The 27300-nt window shown below is 37.2% G+C and overlaps 1 protein-coding gene across 4 annotated transcripts; it reads right to left on the bottom strand.

The window, feature by feature from the left end:
* Positions 1-5276: 5276 nt before the first annotated feature.
* Positions 5277-26940, bottom strand: LOC129132488 (zinc-regulated GTPase metalloprotein activator 1A-like). Of its 4 annotated transcripts, none has more exons than XR_013179776.1 (15): positions 26740-26938; positions 25598-25684; positions 24640-24736; positions 23297-23388; positions 22134-22193; positions 21045-21082; positions 17518-17564; positions 16675-16761; positions 15847-15891; positions 13300-13356; positions 10527-10578; positions 8579-8647; positions 8412-8477; positions 6452-6562; positions 5277-5794 (listed from the first exon to the last, which is right to left on the bottom strand). XR_013179776.1 is itself a non-coding variant. In XM_054651638.2 (15 exons), exons 1-15 carry the CDS (start codon positions 26843-26845, stop codon positions 5721-5723), a joined length of 1107 nt encoding a protein of 368 aa, XP_054507613.2. In that variant the 5' UTR covers positions 26846-26931; the 3' UTR covers positions 5277-5720. The 4 variants fall into 4 exon arrangements, 3 of the variants coding, with proteins under 3 accessions (XP_054507613.2, XP_054507619.2, XP_054507617.2); XM_054651638.2 differs by having other exon boundaries at positions 6452-6581; positions 26740-26931; XM_054651642.2 differs by lacking the exon at positions 5277-5794 and having other exon boundaries at positions 6460-6597; positions 26740-26940.
* Positions 26941-27300: the final 360 nt, after the last annotated feature.

Raw genomic sequence — 27300 nt, 5'->3', positions numbered from 1 at the left:
AAGTCAGTGTTCTCTTACTTTTAGAAGAAAGAGGAAAGGATTTGCAGGGGGGAAAAAAGCCTTGCTCTGATTTTAGAGTGAACCAGTCACTAGATTCACACTGGAGTGAATCAGCCTAAAGTGATACAGATTTTTATTTTCCATAATCTCTCTCCTTTACCAACTAGGAAAAAAGCTTAAGACCAAAATCAGATAAAATTTCCTAGAAGACTACATCTGCATCGCTGTATAGCTGACAAAGTTGCTGAAACAAATGTTACCACTAGATGACACCAAATACTCGTTTAATATGACTTTTCCTACCTGTGAGTAGATCGGCTACTAGAAGGGAAAAAACAAGTGGAGCAGCTGGGATAAATCCTCTTTTGGAACAAATTTGGTTTCCTCTGGAAACAACAGCAGAGTTCTTCACCAAGTAAAATTTTCTTACTTATTGGATAGTAAAGTCTTTATTTCAGTTCAAGTAATATGCTGCTTTTGAATTGTCCTCTGAGATATGACTTTCTGATATTCCTGTTTGCAAACCAGAACTCTAGCAACTGTGTCAGTTTTCATTTTTACCCACCTTCCTCCAGGTCCTCTAAGAGAGACACTGATCTCACAGGCTTTGTTTGAGAAAAAGTAGTAGAACATTTACCAAGAGGCAAATAAAAACATTATGATTTAAAAAGTTTTTTTTATTCAGGCTGTGATTTATAAGCAAACCGATCTAGTTGAAGATGTCCCTGCTCAGTGCAGGGGTTGCACTAGATGACCTTTAAAGATCCCATCCGAACCAAACTGTTTTATGATTCTGTGATTCTCTGGTTATGTTTGAAACCTCCTGGAAAGAACAGCTTAAATGTCATAGGAATGTCAAGCCTTTGATCAGGTAGTCCCCAGTACATTGATGGTAGCCATATCAGTTTACAACAACCAGGCCCTTTCATCTTGTTGTAACATTATAATGCCATTATGTTGTTATATATTGCTAGCAGGCAATTGTAGTATATATGTAGGGGTTTTGAATAAACTTTATGAGATTCAATGCCATGGTTCTCACCAGCCTCTTGTTAATTAAAACAAAATTCTGCACTGGTCAAGACATAGAAATGTAGCCTTTACTGTTGCATTTAAGTGAAATTATTGAGTGAAAAAAAATACCAATTTTAACAGTATAAGATTATTATTAACTGCTTATTTTGATAAAAAAGAAGCTTGAACATTTCAAGAACAGTACAGAGAAATCAATAAAGAAACCAAATAACAAATTAATTGTGCTTGTCAATTGAAATTATTAAACTGAAAGAGATGCAACAAATTTGAATCCTATTAAGAGAGCAATGTGAAATTAGTAGGTATTTCAGACTAGCTAAGTGAGGACAGTAAGATTAGTAAGTCCATTCTACTCAAAGACTGGAAGCACTACAATGAAACCACAATTTAGACCAATATTTTAAAGTAAATTCAAGTTACAAGTGCTTTACTCATTTCTCGATGGGCAATTCACATCATAGAATGCTTGACGCTTGATCTGTTACAGCTGCACTCTTTTCTGAAAATTTCTGTGGATGTTGGTGTATGTGGGACTGAGGCCAAGGTGCACTGGAGCCCTGGTGTCTCTGTGAAGCTGCTGGCCATAGCCAGACTCGGATTTCCTCTTTTTCCCTTTGCCTGCACATACACGGCTGGAAGAGCAAAGGACTATGTGTAGGGCACTGGGATGGGAATGTAGCCTTGTCATCCTGCAGGATGCCACTGTCACTGCCAGTAACAGGCTTTGCACTGCATGTGCAGCACCTCAGGGCTGAGGTTTGCCACACCTGGTCTGGCCAATCTTTTCCTGACCCACCTGAAGCTCTGATTACTTCAATTTATTTGTGACATCAGTATCTCTAACTGGCCAGATGTAAATCGCTAATTTGTTTTACATTTTTATCCTTGGATGTTACAGCTAGTGTTTTTACAGCTAGTAGTTACAAGCTGCCATTCTGTGTAGGATGAGATATTTATGGCTTTAATGTGAGGATGAAGCATAGGGAAACATGACTGATACAGTATCAGTGGCCTTGAGAAGTGGAGACAAGTGTTGTAGAGGAGTACAGGCATTAGGGGTGATAAGAAATGCAGCACAGGCCTAGCACTGGAATCCCACTGCTATAAACAATTCACCTACAATCAGTTAAAACCATGCAGACCTGGATATGTATTTAGTGTATATAATATATATGCAATTTATATAACAAATCTGGAAGCAATGTGAAGCTGTAGAGCAGTGCAGGATGAGCAAATCATGGTTGCTCATGTGGACTGAGGGAGGAGTAACAAAAAATGGACACTGTTTGGGCCAATGTTCCTGTTAGCAGAGGAAATGCCCCACAAGGAGAGGCAGATGCCGTTGCTGTGAGCTCTGCAGGGCAGCTGGGCTGATGATGGCAGTAGAGAAACAGGGTGGCTCACAAGGACAGCAGGTGGCTGGGAACACAAACCTATCCATCCTGTGTCCCCTCTGGTCACATCCTGACTACAGGAGTTGGAATGGAACATGGAAAACACGTTCCATGCTCCAGCAGGTGGGAGTTATACATAAGGATTAAAAAGTAAGAATCTAGTAAAATACTACCAAATTCAGAACGGCCTAAATTTTAAAGGGCATAATAAATTAAACTGTGATCATCCCTTCATCTTCCCAGGTAATTCCTGAAGATTAAACCTAACAGGTGATATAAACAAATGGCACAAGAGTGTAAGGATATAATTTTTGTTAACGTTTAACGGAGCTCCTAAAAACATGTGGAAAGCATACCGTGGGGAAAAATGCTGCTTTGTAAAGTCTATTTCTGTAGATGTCTGACATTCATGAAGGCACAATGATCAAATCATTGCAATTTCCCTCTAGGACAGAAACTCCTCAGCCTCTGCTAGGGAACGAAATGTGTGGGATTTGTTGACAAGATCACTTTCTATCTAGTTTTGTGCTCTTGGTGGAGGGACTGAAGCACCATTAGTGTGAGCTATCTGGCTGGGAAGTAAGGCCAGGTCTAGACAGCCATCATTTCTTCAGGTGTGGCTGTGTCCCTGTTGGAACCTGCACAGGAAGAACTGCTAATGTTTGTCTTCACCAGATCCCTCCTCACCTCAACCTGAGCATCCCTGGCTGCCCCACCATCCACATACCACAACCCCAAGACAGGGCTGAGTGGTGTCTGCCTGTCCATTTCACCCTCCCACACAACCTCACTTCAGCCCAATTGTAGCTCCTTGGAGAAGGCCATCCTCAACATAGCTCCCAGTAACACAAATATTATAGTAATTACACAGCTTTTACAGAGCTGTCATTACCTTTCCTTTTCTTTTGGTTCTGGCATGATGCAAAGACAAGACATAGCACCCCAGCCTGTGCATGTAAGAACAGATGAGAAAATATTGGTTAAATAAATAACCAAGAAATGTAACCAGTGGTCTTCTTGGGAGATGGGGATAAAGATGAGGTGCTTGGCGTTTTTCCAGTGTCATTATGTGTGAACAGAATAGATGACAAAGCACTGGGACATCCTGACAGCCAGCAAGAGGAGTACAAACTCCACCCCTGCTGAGGAGCCGCTTGCTCTCTATCCCAAGGAATGCCTTGAAATATGCAGGCAGTTTACAGAAGACAAGCAGACATGAGGTGCATACTGACTAGAGTATCTGACATGAGCATTGTAAGCAGTGCAGGGAAGTCCTAGCAAGAAAGGGTAAGTGGTACCAACATGAGCTATACAGAGTGCAGAGCTTATACTTCCAACTGCAGAAATGCCCCTCTGCAGCAACAAAAGCCCCAGCATATTGACAGTCATCATGGAAATTTTAGCATGTGGTGGAGTGTGTGGTGGGTGAACAAATATTTAAAAATAAGCATCCAAAAATGACTATGTAAGCCATCCATGCCTTTTTCCCTTATGACTCATGGTTGAAGCTCCTTTTATTAGGTCTCTGAACTTTTTTTCAAATCGAAAGTTAGCAACACTTCAGAGATTAATTGCTTTAAAGAGAACAGAGTTCCTACATTACAGGTATTTTGATCACTTTTCCTGTGACAAATGGAAGCAAAAACACTAAAAATTATACACATATTATCCACAAATTTAAATGTATGTGATCTTAATACTCAATGAATAACAGTGATGGCAATCATTTGACAAATTCTCATGCAGGACTGTGTGTCATTTATGCAGTCCAAAACAGTGTGAGAACATATACTAGTTTTAAAAATGAAGAGTTCTAACTGCTAAGGGAAACAGTGTCCCTCAGCTATACCAGTTCATTCAGGTGCCACCAAGGTCTGCTAAACAGAAAGCAACATTGTGTAAGCAGATTGTTCTCTCTTTAGACCTTGCTTAGGGAAAAAAATAAGTCCTGAAAACTACTTCAAGCTATCTAAAGCTATTTCTAATGTGAGGAATGCAGTCATGCCTGCCGATGTATCTACTGGAAGAGTAAAAGAGTTCTATGTTAGCTAAGATACATTACTTATTTTAATCAATTGAGACACCAGCTCGGGCAGTGAAAGATTAATGTCTTCATCCTCAGCTCTTTTGAAAACGAATTCCAAACTCATATGCTGCAGTAGAAGCAAAGTGAAAAAAAATTAAGACTGCTGATACTGCCTGAAGGAGAGACTGAGGGAATGGCCTTCTTTCTTTTCTTTTTAATGTTAGGTGTGAGACAAGTTTCTGCTTATTCAGACACATCACCTAGCATCCACAGCAAGCACTATAGCTAAAAGTCCATCCTTCAGAACGGTATGTCCTAGAATTTCATTTGCAAACATTTTTAATTCTACATTATCTTCCTGCATTGACTTATTTTGCTTTCACACAGCTGTAAGTCAAAATATCCCTCTAAAGCTAAGAGGTGAACAAAGAGTACTGGAGAATGTACAGGGCAAGAAGTTCAACTCTAAATTGTGATTAGCAGAGAGATAAAAGCTTCAGACTAGGTTTTCAAAGTAGTGTCACAGAACCCCATTAGAAATCATGCAGAGCAGCCTGAACACAGGGGAAAGGTGCAGTCCCCAGCTCCCCAGATCCTGAACTGGCAGGGTGATGGCCTATAAGATTGAAGAGTTCAGCTACCTCTTTCAAACTGCTGACTATGTGACCAAACACTGCATGCACAGCTTTTGTGTAGACAGCATTTACTCCATGTGATCTTGTGCCTCTGCTACCTGTGTATTTTTAGTTTCATTACACAACAGGTTTACAGGTAGAACAGTACCTGGGATGGGTGCATACACTCAAAAATCACAAAGCAAGTGGAAAGAGATGGAAGACACTTTACTAGTAAACACTAAACATTTTGTACTGTGATTATATCACTGGCAATAATCACTATTGCTTCATTCCCAGTGGAACAGCGTTAGGAAGAGAAAGCACTAGGCTTCAAACACGTTTCCCATATCCCTACAGTAACACTTCACATAGAACATAACAGTCTGTCCCCATTTCTGCACAGTTACATATGTTGCTGACACAGCTTCAGCCGAATCCAAAATAGGAGAATTGTGTTTGATTCTAGACCATAAGAGCTAATCTTAAAGCAGTAGGTCAGCTGGAATTCTTAGGAAGACTTCAGGGTTCAACTGTTGCATGAACTGCAAGAGGATATAGAAACTACTATAGCCCATGCCATTCAGTCTTTTCTGCCATAAAATCCTTGCAGGATTAAAACAGACATTTAATCTTTTTTATAGTTTTATGTCAACTGTTTCCTTGTTCTTCTCTCACAGTGGCTATGAATACTTCTTTGATGATCTCCTTATTCAGGTTCCTGCCTGTAAAGAGAAATAAAATATCTAACTGTATTTTACAGTGCATTAAAACACATACAAGTAGCTTCTTCTATCCTAAGGAAGTGTTTATTATATCAATCAGTGACAATAGCAGTATTAAAATTAAGGCAACAACAGACTTCAAGCACAAATAAGGGAAAGGGAAAAAATAGGTTATTTTTGGTAATAAAACACTTTGCACAGCAAACAAATACACAGAAAATAGAAGCACAGAACCTCAGCACTGCAAGATTTTTAGAAACAAAACTGATTTTAAACATTTCAAAGCTATAATAACCTTCCTTACAGTTACTAATATTTGATCAAACATTCAAACTATTCCCATCACCCAATTTATAATTACAGATTTTAGAAACAAGATTAAATATGCCAACATAATTTATGAAAACTTAGTATTTTATTGATTTGGTTTGATTTTGGTGGCACTAATAGGGATAATGTAGACTCCTCTCAGCTGCAATTTTGAACTTCAGGAGGTTTTGATAGATAAGCCTTAAAAAGAGGGTTAAGTTGAACAAACTTACTGCACTAATTCTGGCCAGTTTAGCCTGATTGCTTTTCCCTGGTCAAGTCTGTGAGACCGTCTATGAGAAAACAGCTTTTTAAACTCAAAGAAGGAGATGCGTAATTTCCTCTTACCAATTAGGACCAGCCTGTTTGTTCTCTTTTCATCTTCTTTCCAGGGTACTGAAGTCTCTTCTAGGTCATAGAGCTCATGGACACCTTGGACTATCACTTGATGAGATTTGCCTTGAATAGATACCAGTCCCTTATCAGAAAAATAACTGTTAGGGTATATAAACAAAACTTTAAAAATAAAATATGTAAGAGGGGAAACAAAACTTCCAATCTAGTTCAAGCAGGGAGTAGTACTTCTGGCACCTGTGAACTTCTTAGTCAAAAAAAACATATATTATCAATCAACACATCTACTCATAACATTTTCACATCTCCTTATTTTGTTAAAGGCTAAGAATTACATTTTACCATACTTTGCCTTCTGTTCCTCATTCTGTTCCTCATTTGTCAGTACCTAGCCTGCCCAAGCAAAAATTAAATGTCATCATCTACTATGCCTCTTTGAATGCATAACGGTGTTTGACATGGGAGTCCATGAAAGCCTGCCTGCCAACAAAATGATGTAAAATGAACAAAAATGTCTGATTTCAGATTGGTCCAATTAAGCTCTTATGCTCAGTATATTTACTTTCCTGAAACAGCATCTCTGAATATTGGGGAAAGAATAAACATCTGTGAAGTAGAACAACTAGTAACAGAATTAGAAAAGATAACAGTCAGCATGAGTCCATTAACTCACATATCAAAAGCTCTATTAAACAGTTTTCATCACTTCATAGCACAATGTTCTAAAATATTTTAGTGGAACACATTCTGTAAAACATGTCTTGTACATCCTGGAAGTTCCTCCCAGAATTTGCCCTAAACCAGGACACTTCCCTAAAGAAAGTTTAAAATATTTCATAAAATAGGCCTCCATTTGACCTATTAGTTGGAATTCTATGACTATTACTGCCAAAAGGGCTATGACTGCAGATATAATATAAATATAAAAGCAATAAACTTTGGAACCTGTTCTGTAATTAGTTGCCTGAGGTTCATTTGCTTTGGTGTATTTGTCTGTAACTGAGGGAGAGCACACATCTTACACAGGCTTCACATCTCATAAAGGATTAATTTGATTCCAGTGCTCAATACACCAAAAACAAGCTTGTGCATGGCATTACTGCTTTTCAGGCAGCTTCAGATACATCAGTGGCTACTCTCTTCTATTTGTCAGGAAGGAGAAGACCAGGATAGTCTAATTTTGTTGCTGAGAAAGCAAGAAAACTTTCCTTCCTATAAAACTAGAATAATTATGTTTCTATCTATGATGGTCAAGGGTTCTCAGGAAACAAACCAGAGCTTTACTTTCTTATATTTCTTACAGCCTGACAAACGACTGACTGGATTCTTATTTTTTGATCATTTACTTGGCTGCTTGGTATAAGGTAAATGAAAGTAGATCCTGAATTGTCACCTCTACTCTTCTCCAAACCAAGTAAGTGAAGAACATATAAGTGCCCATGAAGATGAATACTTATGAGCTGTATCTTCAAAACAACAGCCTGACAATACTGTAAAAACTTGTTAATTGTAGACCACAACTACTATTGCATTCCTATGTTACGCCAAACTGAATTTCTGCATATTATGGCAACAATTTTAAGTACACCTAGCAATCTATAGGATCCAATCTACAGTATCCCAACCCTAGATATGGAGATGAATAGTATCTCTCAAAGCAATGGAGGTAGAAAATTAAAAGTGATTTAACTATGGTTTGATTTTTAACCCTGCCACTGATGTTTGGGGACTGTACATCTGCCCTCCCCATTTAAAACAAGTAAGATCAATGTTTGCTCCTCTGCCAGCTCTCTCATTCTGAGTCATTCATGGAATGACAACTTGCTACTCTCCATATCATCTGCTACAGTGATCAGCAGCACCTCTGATAGGTCCATAACTGACAGCACAATGCAGTTTTTTAGGTGTAAAGACAAAAAACACAAAACAAAGAAACTGATAATTTCTGACTAACCTTCAGTCTTATGACATCCATGGTGCATCCAGTCTTATCTTTCACATTCTTCTCCCACAGAAGATTCTATGAAAAGAAAAAGTTATTTCCATAAATGAAGTGGCATGAGATGAGTTTCTATAAAAAGCTACAATGATTTTTTGAGTTGACAGTGATGTATTACTTACCTGAATAAAGAGATTTAAGTTTTCTTCTTTTATATTTCCTGAAACTTCAAATGTTACTGTAATTATAGCCTGCAAAAGGCAAGATATGCTTATTACCACACTGAATAAACATCCCCTAACAGTAATTTCAAAAAGTGTTCTTTATAACTTGGCCTCATAAAAAGGCAAGTATATGACAACATCAAATTAAAAAAAAAATCCAAACCTCTATTTCTGTTCTGCTCTAATTTTCTAAATTAAGCTCTACTTTTTGTTTCTGTTTGGGTGTGCACTTATAGGGCAGATACAATGCCTTGAACAGTTTAGTGCCATTAGCTGCTGCCATGTAATTCTTTGCTGTAGAGACTATTATGATCAAGCTTTCAAATATGGTTAACAATACTATTTTTTTGGCTTACTGATCTTAATGACAATACTATCAGACAAAAAATAATCAACATAATTTTCATAAAAGACAATCTGTACTTGCCTTATAAAAAAAGCTGTTTATAAACAGACTGTATAGGAATAGAGTCAGAAAATCAAGATGTATGAAGTTAAGTTCTGTGCTAAAGCAACTGCCAGCTAACTCCTCAGGATCAATTACCAAAAGAAAATATAAAAATAAAACATATATTTTAAAATTAAAAATTTATTCAAAGACTAAATAATGTCTTATTTTTGTCACTATAACTGCTCAATGGTTTGGAAGAACAGAGAGAGAATTACTTCCTGTAATGCTTTCCAACGACTACCTTCTGATGACTAGTCTAAACTTAAGGAAAAAAAAAATTAAAGCAACAAGCAGCAAATGTTTGTCTAATGACCAAGTAAACTTATCTAAACAATCAAGAGCTAACACTCTGAGCAGCTTCAAAACACGTCAGACCAAAGTTCACTGTGCTCCAAGCACAGTGCAGTTTGTTTCTGCTGACCTTCAACATGAAGATAATAAGCACACTTTGTCTTACAACAAGGACTTGCAGCCTACTGTGAGAAGTGTTCTGCCCTCATTATGCCTCAAATGTCTCAACAATCATCTTAAATATGTGGGTGTTAAACTAAACACAGATACTAACAATGAATTCTGTCGAATGGCTACACACTACAAAACTAACAATAATCTCCTTAATAATATACACAAGGATACTATAACTCATAACATTCAAGAAGGATTCTACTTAACATTTCCATCTACTTTAGGGATCTATTAAGATTCTATAACTGAGCATATTTAAGAATTTTGATTAAGCAAAAACAATCAGTATTTTCATTGTAATTATAATTAAGCATGAACTGATTTTGCATTTAATCTGTAGTTCCAAAATAATTTATTATTGCCTTTTCCTGTTTCCAAGACTAGCAACTTCACAGTTAAATTATGCAGTTTAAAAATAAAAATACAGGCATTGTATGCATCATATTTTAACCTGAAAATTCAATTTAATTATAGAGACCTTCTGCAGAAAGTTCACTTCTTTTCCAAAACACCTTAAAAAATAGAAGTTTTTACTTTTTTGCATTTTCTTAGGGGACTCGTGGCCTATGGGTGAACTCCACCCATCTATGGACACCCCAAGGAGGACTGTGACCCACAATTCAACTACAGAGATTTTGTTTTGGATAGAAAACCTATAGGACAGACTGGCTACAAATTTAGGACTTGTTTCTGCAAATACCTAAAAAAAAAGTGGTTCTATTTGGTTCACTAATACTCTCCATGTGAATCAACAAATGATATGACTGTCTGAAAGCCTATAAGCTATTTTTAAAAGTGAGACTTAATATAGTCATTTAGAATCTATCTACAATAAAGCACATTCCTTTTGTGTAATCTAGGTCATCTTCCAAATACCTTAGAACACATTACTCCCTAACTGAAACCTTCTGAAACAGTAACAAAATTAGCATGCAATATTGAACAGCCCTGTTGTTGCAAAAACATCAAAGCAGTATTTTTGGTAATTACCTTATCTAGATGTGCATGTGTTGTCTTTACATGCTCAAGTTTTTTCTGCAAACTGAAAATAAGTGAAGTTAAATGTTGCATTTGAGTAGGATTGGCAAAACGTCATTATTTCAAAATTTTAAAAATTCCAGTATTGCGGAGCAAAGCTGAAATATCAGAGATAGACTATATATTCAGAATAATATATAGTACACTGAAATAATTAATTCAACAGTTAATTAATTTTGAATCTCAAAATAGAAATGTTTAACTATATTTGTTTGATAGTTGTTTGTGTTAGAAAATTATGCTTTTTAAAACATAAAGAGAATTATAGTGGTGATTTGCAGTATCTTCAGCATTAAAAACATTTATACTTCAATGAACACAAGACCCTTGATACTCCTTTCTGCAAAAAAGGCAAACTACATCATTAGAACAAGCAAGAACAAATAAACCGCTAGAATTTATCAAGTTAATAGATGTTCATTTAAAAAAAAAAAACTTTACAATTATTTGAAAACCAAGAAGAAAAGAATGTACAAAGCTGTTGCTGGAGAGAACAAAATCTGTAACACTTATTGAAATACTGTATACCAGCTTCCACTTCTTAGCTGTACAGCTCACTTGTACTATGCAGTGTGCCTGCTAACTTAAAACAGATACTCTCTACTCAACAAGACCCTAAGTTCAAGCTCTACTTGGGGAACCTCTTTTGTAAACTAATATTTAGGGTCTTACTGCATCTTTTCGTGTGAAAATTGTATTGCAACTTTAGATTTCACATGCACATCTGTCTCAATTAATCAAGATAGCACAAAATTTCTTCAAATACCATCTTCTGTACTGTTTTTGTTTTCTCTCTATGTTGTGAATAACACACAAAGAAGAAATACTGTAGCACAAGTTACTATGATGCCCTCTGCCACTTTAGAGAAAATTGCCCATTAAAATCCCTCCTCCTAATTTGATGATTGCAAAATTTTAAGAAGCCTTTATGGTGGGGAAAAAAGGCACTATCTGCTACAGAAGTAATATTTCACATTCCTACTTCTCCTACTTCCTTTGCTTTGCTGTCTTACTCTCATACTCCCCTTCACAGAATCCAGAATTCATGATGTGCTTCCTGTGACTTCAGGGTATATCCAGACTACAAGGCTCTATCACACAGTCACACCAAACAGATGACGTATCTGTCTGCTGGCAGAAATCCTTCCTGCAGTGTGCCATTAAAAGAAAAAAATTATTTATGTACTGGTGTGTATTTGTGTTCAAGTGGTGTTGGATGCAAAGTTTTTCTACTCAGGTGATGGCACTGAAACCACCACTAATATTTTATGTAAGAATTTCTGTGTCTAGGAACTAGAAACAGGGTAAGCAATTTTGCTGTGCTGAGTTCAAACATAAAGAAAATAAACTGAACTTTTTTTAAGTAGTCTACAATCTTCTTGGTAATTTAGAATTTGTCTTCAAATGCTGACAAATGTTTTAAAGTGCTTCCTCTGTTTTAATACCAAATATTGAGAAGCTCAAAGTAACTGAGTGGGATAAGAGAGAACACTAGATTGAGGAGAGCAATAAAGATTTTTTTTGTCAGTTCCTTAAGAACTTTCTCAGATCTGTGGAGTGCAGCAAACTAGTAAACTTCACAGAACACATCCTAATATTACAAGTAATCAGATCTAACTGTGAACTGCTGTTAACAGGAACAATCTTTTTCTGGTTCACATCTTTTTACTGCTTTATCTCTGCTGTGTGGCTCCAGGATGAGTCAATTCAGTTAGCTGATCCATTATAAGAACTTGGAACATGGATTTATGATCTGGCTTACAAACTAATAGTTATCTATTGCCTCTAAAGGATATACCGGTCTCCTTCCTCCCTTAACTTTGTTTTGGATGCCTAGTTTGGTATTTTGCTGATGCTGCCATTGGTAGAAATCTTGAAACAAACACTACAGTATTTCACTGATTAAACAAAGCCAGTGCCAGCAAAACAAGACAAAACCTATCATTTTGATAGTACTGTACCAGTTCAGAGGGAAATCTCACAAGCACATGTTATCTAATAGATGTTACTAATTTGCATGTCCTGCAATTTCTCCCTACAGAAGAATGAAGCTGATATTACCCTCCTTTTCCCTCCTTTACTTTATGATTGCTCCAGTACTCCTCACTCCCTTTGCTGTTCTTCAGGTCTTTCTGCTCACAATGAACAAAAAGACCTTTCCCCCTTCCTTCCCATTTTACTCCTGCACCCATCCAGGATGCTGAATCATGCATTCAGCATTTAAAACCCAGGAATAATAAACAAACATAGTTAGCAGGATTTGTAGAACCTTTGTTTGCTGTGGAAACTCAGTCCCTCATTCTTTTGTGTGAAATCTACAGATGCCTCCATTTCATCACAATACCAAGGAGAAAAAATTTTGAAATACTTTAAAAGAACCAGAGAAGTGTACAAATCTACTCTGATACTAAACCAAAACCTGCATTTTGGGGAAAAACCCAACCAACCACACAAACTCTGGCTCATTTAACTTTATAAGGTCAAAAAGCAGGCTCATTTAACTTTATAAGGTCAAAAAGCAGGCATTTGAAGAAGAAAGAAATTCTATCTAATATTACCACTTATAAAGCAGTAATTTTTAAAATGTGACTGTACTGGTCTAGACAGGATGGACTAAACTAGAAATTCTAAGAGAAACTCTGATGCAAATTTGAGCCAAGATTTCAGTGTGTATGTTTCATACACAGGTATTTTTTTCTAATAGAAGAGAAGAAAATTACCATACCTTACTCCAGATAAACTGTCAAAAGCATGCAGGTCCAAGACATTAGAGAGATCAACTCTAAAGAGAGGAAAAAAAAGAAAGCTTTGTATTTTTTATGTATTTAAATGTCATGTTTTAAAGGTGTTTACTGAAGCATATATTTCTTTTCTTGTCTATAAGACTAATGCCATTAATACTTAGCCTTATTTTTGGATATCAGTGGTTGGTACTGTCTTCTACAAGAAAATTCTGTGTTTAGTTACACAATAACATGTAAGCACAGAAACAAAACTTTTAAAATTTTACTGTTATACAGTAAAATACAAGGTATTTCCAAAAGTATGATAAAATCTCTTATTCATTATGTCTGAATAAAAAATTATTTTCCCTGAAAGGGAAAAGGAACCTTGAGCCTCTCAATACAGACACAAACCCCCAGAATACATGTAGCTTATACTGACACACTGTTAGCAAACAAAACTGAAACAACTTTATGAGGGAAGCACTACTACTAGGAATTTGAACTCTACAATTTGAAACAGACAAATAAAAAATGCAATTCAGAATAGGCAGTACCAATCATATCTGCTTACAAGAATGGCTACCTATAAACTTGCATAAGAAACTTTTCTTCACAAAGCAATACAGACTACAGATTTCACTGCTAATAGCAACTGACAGCTTTTCAGATACACTTGATGACATGGGGCTAAATAAAAAGAACACGACAAGTAAAAAGCCCCACCTCTGGAATACAACCAGAATCATTAAACTTTTACATTCAACAGTAGTTGTACCAAGCAGTTTCTAAGATGAAAGACTTATAATGGAATACACAAACAATTCCTGTGTAAAATTCATGACCAGCTCAGTGTCAGTTGTTCTCAGTAGTGTTCCAAAAAATCACATAGTAACCCTCCCTTTTAAATGTGGGCTTTTGAGGGACAAACCCCTCTTTAGAAGGGGATGTCCTCATACCATGCCAATAAATTAATTTTGTGCTGATTTCACATTTGGAATGTTTAATAATGGAAGAGACTGTATGTGTCATTTGCAGAAGAATATTAACAAGTAACAAAGAGTTGTCATTGAGGACTGAATCTGAGGTCCACTTTATCCCATATCCAAAACGTAGTGCTAGCTGGCATCAGACACCATAAAATATGCAAAGAGATCACATGTTGGATCTCCCCCTAATGGACATTTAAAACACAAATAATGTAGTTCAGTATCTTCTTCAAAATTGGTCCTATATGATCACCCAACAACAGCAAGTATTTTTCTCTACAATTTCCAACTACATTTGACAACAACTTTAAAAAGCCAAGTATACTTTATTATGACTATTACCTTCCCTTTAAATTTGCTTAAATCAAAAACCTCTATTTTACAAACACTGACCACAATAATTGATGTAAAAGTGCACAAATCACTCCTAGCAGTCTGGAAGATATACTACTCTCCTAATGCTCCTGGGAATACAGAATCCATTTAAGTCCTTACTAAAGAAGAAATCTGAGTCAGAATTTCAATTAAAAATAGCAAAAACCAGTGCAATTTTTTTTTTTTTTTTGTTCTTGTAACTTCCTTCCACTGCTTTCAAAGTCATTTTGTAGTAACAACTTATTTGCAGCAGCAATGAGAATAAAATTTAGGGTGACACAATTGAAGGAAAACACTGTAGTGCACATACCCAATTATTAGCTCAAAACCAACCTGGCTGTGCAAACTGCTCTTCAGTCACAAGGCTGGTTGACTGTGTATCTTTGTGGCCAAGAAGGCCAAAGGTGTCCTGAGGTGCCTTAGGAAGTGCACTACCAGCAGTTCATGAAAGGCAATCCTGCCCCTCCAGTCAGCTCTAGTAAGCCTGTACCTGGAGTTCTGTGCCCATTTCTGGGCCCCTCAGCACAGGAAGACACAGAGCTCCTGGAGGGAGTCCAGGGGAGGGCAACAAAGATGTTTAAAGGACTGAAGCACTTCACTGATGAGGAAAGGCTGAGGGAGCTGGGCCTGTTCAGACTCAAAAAGATGACTGAGAGGGGACCTTCTCAGTGTATAGAAGTATCTGAAGAGAGGGTGGGGGCCAGGCTCTCAGTGCTGCCAGACAACAGGACAAGAGGGAACAGGCAGAAACTGACACACAGTAAGTTCCACTTGAACATGAGCAAGTACTTTACTGTGTGGGTGATTGGAAGAGATTGCCCAGAGAGGCTGTGGGGTCTCCTTCATGGGGGGTATTCAAAAACCATCAGGACACAATCCTGTGACATGTGCTCTGGGATGACCCTGCTTGGCAAGAGGGTTGGACAAGATGACCCACTGTGCTCTCTTCCAACCTCACTCATTCTGGTATTCTGTGATATGAACACTAATGAAGAAAAATATAAATTAGAAATACATTTTTACTTCCTCAAAAAAAATTTTTAGATGCTTATTCATAAAATAAACATTGGATTAATTATTTCTAATTCAATAATTTTCCTTTAATAAAACTGATTTAATAGAACTGATTTAAACTGACACAAAAGAAGCAGGATCTAGTACCTAGTAATAGTGGCCATTTAATACCTTGATCTTTGTGTCTCTAGAATTTTAACAAGTCCATTTATTGACCTAAAATAAAACAGAAAAATCATTAGTTAGATGAAAATATAACTGTGATATATTGTTTGAATATGTTAACCATGGACAGCATCATGTGAAATAGCATCCCAACTCCATTATCAGCTTGTTAAATAACTATCAGATATGGGTTGAGATATTTGGTTTCCACTAACAGCTGGTGAACTTCACAAGTTCTGAGAACAAGATACCACCAGTGAGAACAGCATTTTCCTATCCAAAGCTATTCTCTGCTCAGTCTAAGCACTTTTATTTTCATATTTCAAAAACTTAATACAGTTGATAAGTATTTTAAATGTTAATGTTTCATTTGGCTTATCATGGTATTGATAGAAAAGAGTAATGTCTTTGATCATTAATTTGATTCAGACCATTGGTTCATCTGCTTCCATGACAATTGTTTGGGACTTTCTCCATATATCTTTCCATTTGCCAGTGAACATATTTACCAGCAGATTTTTTTCCACTTCTCCTAATTCTCAAAAAATGGCATCAGCTGCTCAGAAATGTAAAAACATAAACACTTAAGAAAAAGGTCTGTCCTTACTAAACAACATCAAATCTTACCAAGATAGACAAAATGCTAAGATTGTGTAAGTACATAGCAGTACTAAAGTATCTTTCCAAGAGGCAGTCTCTTTTCTCTTGTAAGCTTATCAATTTTGTCCATCTAATAATGAGATCCACTTTCTATTTTAACAGCAGTAAAGAAGTAACTGTGTTTAAATTAATTTTTGAGGAAGTAGTGTTACAGTTATGCCAAAAGTTTCATACCTCACAGATGTTCTGACTTTATTCAATTCTTCTTCTGAAACCAAATCTGTTTTATTGATGATTATAAGATCAGCTAATGCAACCTGCCTATGTATTAAGAAAAAAAAGAGAGGAAAAGACATCACTAACAAACAAGTACTTTATCTGTAAGGCAGAAACATTATCTCCCCCATGGCCCCAAAAGGTAGTATGAACATTGTTAGTACAGAAGGGCAAGCACTGATCAAACTAGAACATGATGGAGAATGATTACAGTACTATTGACTTCTCAATATGTTCTTCTGTGCCCTAACAGATCAAATCAAGGCTTGCTAGATTCTTTTATTTCAGGGTTGTTTTGTTTGTTTGTTTGGATTTTCTATTTCATTTAATCCAAAGTGCTTAGTGATTTAACAACTTTACAAATCCCTATTTGCCAGTGAGATTATATCCTTATGTGATCCTTGTAATGCAATACTTGAAGTTTCTTTGCTTTATGAAGACTTCAATTGTTACAATAACCCTTAATTATTGTGGCTCCACATTTATTAAAAAGTATTCTTCTATCTCCAGTTCTGCTTCAAGCATGATAGATCCTAACATGAAACTTTTAATTCCCCCAACAAGGGTGCTTCTCATTCTTAAATAAAATCCCATCACTATTAAAATAGAACAGTCCATTCTTGGCAGAAAGATCAAATGAACCATGATGTTACTTTTCCACATTTTACCTCATTACACCAATCTACCTCAGTTTAAGCAAAGCAGGAGCAAAAAGCCCTATTTTAAAGAACCCATTTCCAATGAACTTTTATACAGTGCAATTCCCAACTTGATATATAAAATTAATTTCTACATCCATACCGAGATGCTTCATTAATAAGGCCTTCTGGTTTCTCCTCTGTCAAGTGCTAAACAAAAATTAAAAGAATTGGATTAAACATATTCAAATTAAATTTAAATTGATTTGCAATTAAAGAAGCCAAATCCAATTCAGTTGAGTTCTGTTTTTTGACAAAGCATTGAGGAAGATGGTATCCAGAATCTTTCTGTTAAATGATAGTGAAAAAGTACATTTATATATTCATCATTACATGGATTTATAATTAGCTTAAAGCAAACTCTTCTAATTTATTTTATTATTAGAATGCTAAAGGGTTGGAAAACCTTATAATATTTAATTACTTTTCAGCTTTACAATGAAGTAAAAAAGTTACCGTAACACACAGTAAAAATGAAAAAATATATCTGGAAGAAAATTAAGGCTCAGTTATTTTACAAAGGAGTGTGAACTCAACTAACTAACAAAACATAGGCTAGGCTTGCAATACAGCTTTCTTATATGTAACTTCGCATTCTTTTCCTCTGAAGACTCAAAGACAAACTCTACTTTGATAGTAAAAACTGGTAACTTTTTTCAGGTTTGTATGGATAAACCACTCCTCTTTGGCATGTCTGTCCAAAGTCGGAAGCTACAGGAGTTTCAGTATCATCTCCACTTGTCTGCCCAAGCCAGTGTCTTTGCAGAAGAATTAGTGAAAGGGAAGAAAATACCTGCATCTCAAGCAGCAGCATAACATTTAGCAAGACAAAGGCTTACTTTACTTAGTCACAGCAACAGACTACACCGAAGCAGCAAAGGTCTAGCTACAAGTTATTTTCTGCCCACTCTGCCATGGAGGTAGCAATCTCTAGGATAGAAATGTCACAGACATCTGGAGACAGAAAAACTTCAAACTGGTGCTGTAGTATTAATAAGAACTTGCCACTTATGCTTACATCTCTAGTAAAGTTAGAGTCCTGTGCACTCCTTCATCAGTTCTAAATCTACCAGGAATATTACTTTAAAATCTCAGTTTCCAGTTAGAGAAACAACAAATTAAAAGTGGAATCAATTTGTCATGGGAAATATACAGCTTTTTAGAAACCTTGAAAACTTTTTTTCTTTATTGTAATTACCAGGCATCTAACAGTATTTTACTTGTAGAAAAGCAAAAATAAGTTATTGCGTACTGTGAGTCTATCATGTAAAAAGAAACAAAACTATTTCCTGATTGTGCACAACCTAAGCAGAGAATAACAACAAGATGACTCTCAGGAACCTCTCCTCTAACCTCTTCTTTGTAATCCTCTGTGTATTGATTCTATTCAATTACTGTTTAGGTTTGTTGCCCTGAAAAGATCAAATGTCAGTAGTGCAGATGTCAGGTCCTGGAAGTTGAGGACTGCAACTTCAAGCTGTCCAACTGTTCACCCTCAATTAAAGAAATTAGTATTTCAGATTGCTGTGTGACAAACCTGTTAGATTGATAACCCATGGTATCAATTAGCATGGGGATGGTGGTATGGTTGGTCACAGGGGATGTTTGTCAGCTTTTCTTGTGATGGGTTGGTTCTTTGAAGCATGACATACTTAAATTGCTGCACATTATCTCAATGCCATTACCTGTATGGCTCTCAAAGTTATTTGAATAATAAGCAGCTGTTGAGGTCAGGCTTTGCAATCAGAGGAACTAAACAAGTTAGCAAGTCCTTCTATACCAAAGTTTACTTAGTACACAACTAAGAAAGTCTGAAGTTCCTACTATTCTGTGTAGATGTCAGTGTTTTACAGGTTTACTAATTAGATTATGTATGTTTTCATTGAGGTGCCAAAGGTAATAGTAGATAGAAAATTTAAATGTTTCAAAATATTTTTGTGTTGTTTCTGTTATATTACTTGAAAGTCTAGCATTTTAAAACTCGTTTTCATTAATAATTTAATGCTGCTGTGTGCAACACAATTATATTTCATCTGAGACAACATTTCAGCACTGCATGAAGAAAAAGATAAACAGAACAACATTTTTGCAAGCAATATATAATATAAAACACATCTGAATTAATATGAGGGAACCCAGCTGAAAAGGGGTTGACCTAAAACATGCTATGATTTCTTGTGATAGTTGAGGTGATTTAGAAGATGGTGACTGCTTGGAAGGGCAAATCATCCCCTTCCCCTCAGTCTTCTACCAACTTCTCCACAAAAGTTCTTGTAGAAAACAATGAACTTAACTTTCCAAATTGCTATGAGGTTCCATTTGTTCTGTTCCAGTCCAAGACAAATTAATGAGAAAACAGGACTGCTAACCTGATTTACCCTTTTGTTAAATCTAATCTGATATCCTTTTTTGGTTTTTTTACAAAATTTACCCTTTTGGTAAATCAGCTATCAGATAAGCACAAATGAAAGGAGAAACCCAAGTAATCCAAACAAAAAAAATCTTATGGGAAGAACTACTCTCTTATTCTTAAACCATTATTCTTCAGTTCTCTGAGCCATTTGCAGCCATTGTAAATGCAGAAATACTACAAACACTTTCACAGCATAAAATTTCTATATGATTATTATAGATGGGTAATGTAGTGGCTGGCTCCTGCAATTAAAGGATGAATATTATGTGTACGTAAGAGAAGTTCTATTAATGTAGAGTTACCTTATTGTGATTTGTTGTTTGGACATCCTCTGTTCTCCCCATAGTCCCCCTTTCCCCCTTAAGGTCTTTCTCCTTATTCAGTCCTTTTGTTGTATTTTGTTAAGGTTTAATAAGCCTTTGAAATTTTAAAAGTGAGCAGCATTTCTCAAATGATGAAGGCATTTTTTCATATGGTCACTTTTTTTTTAATCCTGCAAAATCAATACCCAATCAAAGCAGTAACCTCCTAAGTTATTAAGTTGCAAATAGTTATATTTACACCCACCTATTACCAAAAAAAAAAAAAAAAAAAAAAAGCTGAACTATTTGAATTAATCACAATCTTTGCTGACCGAAGTTCACTGTTATATATGTCTGTTCTTACATTATACTTTATATACAGATTACTCTAATACCTGCTCTTTTTGTCTGCTTCCATATATCATGTTAATGTGAAGCGGTACCAGAACACCTGTGCTTTCATTTCTCCCTGCCACAGCTACCATTACATTAGTACCCTTCCCAGGCAGAGCCCTAACTCACTTGTTACCACACTGGTATAAGACATCTGTTCTTAGTCCTCTCCTTTCAAGTAACACAGACCAGTGACCAGTTTCTCCATTGTTTTTACAGCAATCCAAATGCCTATTTGGATTAAAAGCAACATTCCTGAGTGAAGAGTTAGAACTATAAGAAACCAAGTACTTAGCAACCTGGCATCTCTTGTCACACCTGTTGCTGTGTCTGTAAGAATGTGAATTCCTGCAAATATCAGTACTTCCTTGTGCCCATCCAAAAGATAGTAATAATGAAATATGTCCTCATTCAATCTAAGAATTACAGCTATTGTTAAAATTAATTAATCCACATGAACATTACTGCAATAGCTGTTCTAATGCTGCAGTTTTAAACGATATAACAAATCTAGTAACTTACCTGCAACCCATGCTTTGCATCAACAACAGACACAATACCTAAAAGAAAACATTAAAATGGAATAGAAATGTGCTAAATGCAGCTGACAGGTTAACAACTTGAAAACCTCCTGTACAAAGGTAACAATATCAGCAAATTTACAACTAGTTATAATAAACTGGAAGCACTGAAAGTATGTGAACAATAAACTTGTTACCTAAGTATTTTTTTATTCATTGTCTTATCTGTCGTAGTAAAATGTCTACAGAACCAGGTGAGACAAATTCTTACAAAGTAGATGCCTCATCTTCCACGAGAGGAAATTGGCTGAGGTATGCTTTTACAGAATATTGAAACAAATTAAGGGACTGACTGATGTATGTAGCCATTCTGATGGTAAAAGACCAGGAATTTGCAAGTCTCTGGCAGAAACTCAAGAAGCTCCTTCTTATTGAACTCAATGTTTCCTTCCTTGGTTAGATGGGTATTTACAGACTGACCAAAATGTTAGTAGGGCATTTTTTAAGCCAAAAAGTAATTTTTTTTCCTACATTAAAAACATTGCTCTTTAATTACATAGTGATGACTTATCTTTCAGTAATCTCAGGTTTTTATTAGAACACAGCAAATATTAGCACCAATGAGTACAATAGGTGAAGAAAGCAGAAAACAAAAGGCAGAAACATCCAGGTGTTGACAATTTATGAATTCAGAAAAATAGTTTTTAGGAAACACTGCATTTCAGTAGAAGGGGAAGAAGGAAGAAAGAGGGGAAAAAAAGCATGCTGTAATATTACTCCTAAATGAGGTTTTATAACCTCTAGCTAATGAGATTTTCCCCTTACATCACTGTCAAGAGCTGTCCATATCTGATCCCTTAGAAAAGTATTAAACAACTTTTGCTGGCTTTTGCAAGACTGAGCACCTCCCCAAGTAAATAAACAAGCATCAGAATAAGCAGGGACACCTCTGTGATCAAATCTGCCAGTGTGAAAACCAAGTTCATACATTTCAAACATGTTCTCAAACCTTGCCCTAAAACACCAATAATTCATTGCTCTAAATCCAGATATGAAATGCCAATACACAGGAAAATAGGCTTGCACTTACCATCAAGATAGATGTCACTTCCCAGCTCAGAATCAACCCAAAACATGGAGGCCACAGCTCCTAAGAAGTGTAGTATATATACAGTTGCAAAATTGAGATTTTTCCAGTAAACTACCAACACTGAGGTATTTCATAGAAAAACTCTATTTGCAGTGCTAACAATAAGATCAGTGACTAAAGTCATTCCAACACCTAAAACTGTCCACCTGAAGTGATATGATGCAGTCCTTCAAACACCACTCTGTATCAGACCCAAATACGTGTCAGCAGTTCTAGCGCTTACTCAGGCAAGATATAGCAGGGACCACAACATGAAATCGTTTTCTGGTATCTATTGATTTTTTTCCAAAAAGCTCAATAGTTTTCCAATTTGACTCAAACAGAATTTGTGTGTAACAGAGGCAAAATCAATGTCCTGTCTTTTGAAGAAAATTACTTTATAATGACAACTATTTAGCTTTGAGCTGGAAAGCACCAGTCTCCTAAAGGGGAAACAATTGAATTTCTGATAAGAATTTCCTTCCCTCTCCATCTACAACAGATTTTTAATGTGGATGGTTTAGAGAAAACTGTTTTGGATAGCTAATGTGAGATAAAGTTTAAACACCTTTCTCCTAACATGAGATCAAGTTTAAACACATTTTTTATAATAAATACTACTAAAGAGCACAGAAGGATTTTGTAAAATCTCTTATTGCTCTTTAAGAAGAACGTACTAGTCTGTTTCACAGTATATTTTACAACTTCACAAAATATAAGGCCTATCACAACCAGTGTAACAATACAACAGATGCTAACTACTTAGATTTAAAAGGAGGAATGTAGAACATCAAAAGCGTATTGAAAACTACTAGTTTTAGAGTATGCTTCTCTTTGCTAAGCCCAGTGTCTTCTCTAAATGGAAATATATTTTAGCTGGATTTCTACTAAGCTTTAGATTCAATTTAAACTAAGGTCAACAAACAGAACTCAACCAAAGAAGACAATGTCATATCTGCACCTTGAATCAATTCACTGGAGTTTGTACCACCACCAAAGCATAGGCACCTGACAATTCACCACATTAATATTACAACTGTCAAAGTGAACTAACTGGTGAGCAAATAAGCACTTCATAAAAACAGAATAATTATCATGGTTATGAAAATTGTAATGTGAACTACCTGGATCTGCCAAACCAGTTGTTTCTAACAATATATAGTCAAATTTTCCTCTCCTTTGCATCAGGTTCTCAATTGCTTTCACACCATTGTCCCTGTAAGAAGAAACAATTAAACCTGAGAACAGAGAAAACAAGCTAAAGCATGTATTTAAATGTATCTTCTGATGCAGAACACAGTGTCAGTATCATCAAAGCAAAAGTTCTGAGACAGGACATTTGCAGACCTACAGTCTGCAACAAAAATTTAGTTATCTGCTGGCACATTATTAGGCAAATTTTAGTTTTCTCCTTCATTTAAGTCTAAAAATAGCATTTGCCTAACCCACCAGGTTTGCTTTCAAACACTGAACAACCTGTAAAGGACAGTAGGGCTGTGTAGATATGGAACTATTTGGTTTGGCAGCTGATATTACAGAAATAAGGGGTGAGGTAGAAGTGAAGCATGCTGCCCTGCCTTTCTACCTCACCTACACCAAGATTACTGCGCCATTTACTTAAATGAGAGCTGATGAAGTCAGCCTAAAGCAGAAATGTATAGCATTTTTTAAAGAAATCATTGTATATAAAACACAGCAGCATATAAAACAGCATATAAAAACAATAAAACAACCAATGTATATAAAACTTTTATGCTTCTCTTAAGACAGCATTCCTTACATCCCAGAACAACAGAATCCAATAAGATTCTCTGTTTTCCACTTACTACCTATTACTATTTAAGGCATAAGACCAGTTCTCCCAAATTTTTAGGGCAAACAGGCCATGACCCTTGTTTACAAACTTAGCACAAACAATTCAGCATTGCAACAAACAGGGAATGTCAAGGGAAAATGTCAAGGGAACAAATACTCTCTTGCTTTTTACCATGACCATCAGCTTACAGATTTGGATACTGTGTTTCATTAGGTCACAGAAGGTTTTCCATTCATCCTTTTTGATGAATACTATATTGAAGTAGTAACCAATGTACAAAGAAAGAAGCAGACTGAGCGTTTTGTGGGGAAATTGGGAAACCTGAGTCCTAGTTCCAGCCCATCTGAATCTTCAGCTCTCTACATGAAAGCACATTATACTAACAATAGAGGGAAAGATCCCTACTCTACAACATCCCCATGCTGTATAAGCTGGTATTTAGATTACTTTTCTGAAAGACACCAAGTCCAAATCCAGCAAGACAGCAATAGGAAATAAATTTCTACCTCCCAAATTCCAATTGTTTCATCCAACAAAAGAAGTCTCAATCAATTCTACCATCAGTTTCAGGAATCAAATCCTGGATGTCTTCTCCCTTCCTCAATTCCCCACAATATCCACTGGAAGAACTTGCACAGAACTTGTACTCACTTTACTGAACAGCACAAGCAGCCATTTCTGAGCTCCAGCCATTCTTCATAGAGTTCTCCCCCTTGACTGATTGACAGAGATTTCTCCAAGGCACTTCCTGAAAATACAAGTAGTGCTATATTTTTAATCTACAATCTTGCATGACAAGATTTACGCCTGTAAGAGAGAGATACATTCTTTTCTTCTGAGACCACGTTTCTGACATGTTCTCAAGAAATTTGTATTTTCTATTTTAAGAGAAATTTAAAAGCCAAGACAAAGCTCATTCCACAAAGATCAAACCCCACTGGATGATGGTACATCATAAGTGCCACAAACTTTGCTAAAAGAAAGGGACGCCAGCCTGTGCCTCCCTGTCAAATAAAGGCTCTGTGTGTGCATTTTCTTTTATGCTCTGTGAACAGAAAAGCTACACACATCTTTATTGATGAAAACAAACAGAGAGCCCCCCACCAACACAGTATAAACTGTAAACAATGTAAGCTTCTGACTATGGTACAGATATGAAATTACAGCTAGAGCAATTAAAAGTTCTGAAAGCAAAGAGTTCAAAGAACCACAGCCATCAAGCACACATCTCCCCATTTTCTTGGTCCATGATAATTTGCGATTTGCAAATAGCTGAGGGGAAAGGAAATTTTAAAAAATATCATCTACCAACATATTATTTCAATTTCCATTTGCTTGAAACTGAGTTAGACAAATGGTGGTATAGCACTTCCAACAGGGTGATGTATTTATTTACTTTACTCTGAGGGCCTACATTTATGTGCAAAATAGATTAATGCACGTCAGTATTTTATGAAAACCAACAAAAAGACTTTCTGCCCTTCTGAAGACTATGAGGTATGTTAATAATTTCAGTAATGGATTTAAAGTTACAACAGTCTCGGTTTCCAGTAGTTTTATGTACTTGTCATTTTGTGGCAAAAAGAAAGATTTCTGCACGTTTACATACCTTCTCCAAATTCATTCAGAATAACTGCTATTCTTTTATTATGCTGTTCTGTCAGTATGTAATTTAGAAGAGTTGTTTTTCCAGCTCCTAGAACACAGACCATATTTCTATTAAAATGTTAAAAAAAACCATAACATTTCAAATAAAAGCTAAATACTGTTATGCATGCACACTTTAAGCAATTCTCTTCTAAACAGAAGTTTTCATTCTTATGTCCTACATTCTGTTCTAATGATGTAGAAATTAATTTGTAGATATATTTCAACTCATAGAACTATCAGGACATTAAATTGCAGCCTTAAATAACTCACAGTTTTCCCACTCATTAAGTGTCAGTACTTGATAAACTTACAAGCTCCCTACTAGCTGGGCAGATTTCTCCTACGACACTAACTTTTATGCTTCTTTTAACAGAAGGCACACTTAATCTTCTCCCTCTTTACTGCCTCTTCTGACCCGTTCTGCCATGAGTAACCACGATGTGCTACTAACTGCCTTTAAACGGGGTATTGTTATAAAACGTATTACAAAACGTGTTCAGAGGGGCTTTAGCAGCAGTTTCATCCCATGCACAAGATCACAGAATTGTCAAAGCTGGAGGGAATCTCTGGAGATCATCCAGCCCAAAGCAGGTGACCACTACAACTAGGGAACCTTCCTTACTTGTCCTTAAGAGATTTTTATTTGCAACAGTGTGATGCAGTACAAAGTTACAATTTTCAGCACAGTGACTGAGATCCTAAATTTAACCAGACTCTTGCAGTCCATAACTGCGTGTATCACGGGAAAAACGCCGAACCTCACATTTTTCAGACTGCAACACAGTCTGCATTTAACTGAGCCATATGTGTTGCACTATTCTGACGCTAAGTGACCAAGAGCCATTTGTCAATCGTGACCTGCACGAGGCGGCTCCTGAAAGCAGGGTGGTGGAAGCAGCAACCCTTTAGGTGCTTACACCTCTCCTCAGAGTGGCCCTGCAAACTGACGGGAGCGGCCGGAGGGCCCCGCGCTGCTCACCCGGCCCGTGGGGTGCAGGCCCCCGCCCGCCCGGCAGCCCTGGCTCCGCGCTGCTCACCCGGCCCGCCCGGGCCTTCCCTGCCCGCACGCAGTCCCTGCCGAGCGTCGCTCCCGCTCCTCACCCAAATACCCCGTGATGATCGTCACGGGGATCTTCCTGTCGGGGCCGGCATCGGCCAGCTCTGCGCCGCCGATCGGGACCAGGTCTGGGCAGTCCTCGTCCTCCATAAGCGTGAACGGCCCCGGCCCAGCCCCCCCCACCTCCGGCGCCCCCTGCCGTCACACTCCTGACGTCGCTCGGGTGGGGTCACCGGAGTGACGTCACCGGGTGGCGTCACGCCCCGCCGCTCCTCGGCCCCCAAGGGCACCTCCCCCGCGCGGGGCTCTGCGCAGGCGCAGCTCGGGGAGCCGGGCGGGGCGGGGTGCTCTCCGTGAAGGGAATGTTGGTCCGAGGGGTCGCGGTGGTGTGTCTGCGGCGGCGCCCTGCTCCAGCAGGGACAGCGCAGGGTACATGGTACAGGCGTGTGTCAGGCCGTTCTTGAACATCTCCAGTGTGGGAGACTCGGCATCCGCTCGGGGCAGTCTGTTCCAGTGCTCAGTCACCTCCACAGTAAAAGTTCTTCCCACGTTCAGGTGGAACTTTATCCATTTCTGCCTGTTGCCTCTTGTCCTATAGCCTGGCG

Source organism: Agelaius phoeniceus, chromosome Z, assembly GCF_051311805.1.
Source record: "Agelaius phoeniceus isolate bAgePho1 chromosome Z, bAgePho1.hap1, whole genome shotgun sequence".
Lineage (NCBI taxonomy): Eukaryota > Metazoa > Chordata > Aves > Passeriformes > Icteridae > Agelaius > Agelaius phoeniceus.
Note: the sequence above shows the minus strand (reverse complement) of the source record. Positions and strands in the feature narration are given on the sequence as shown.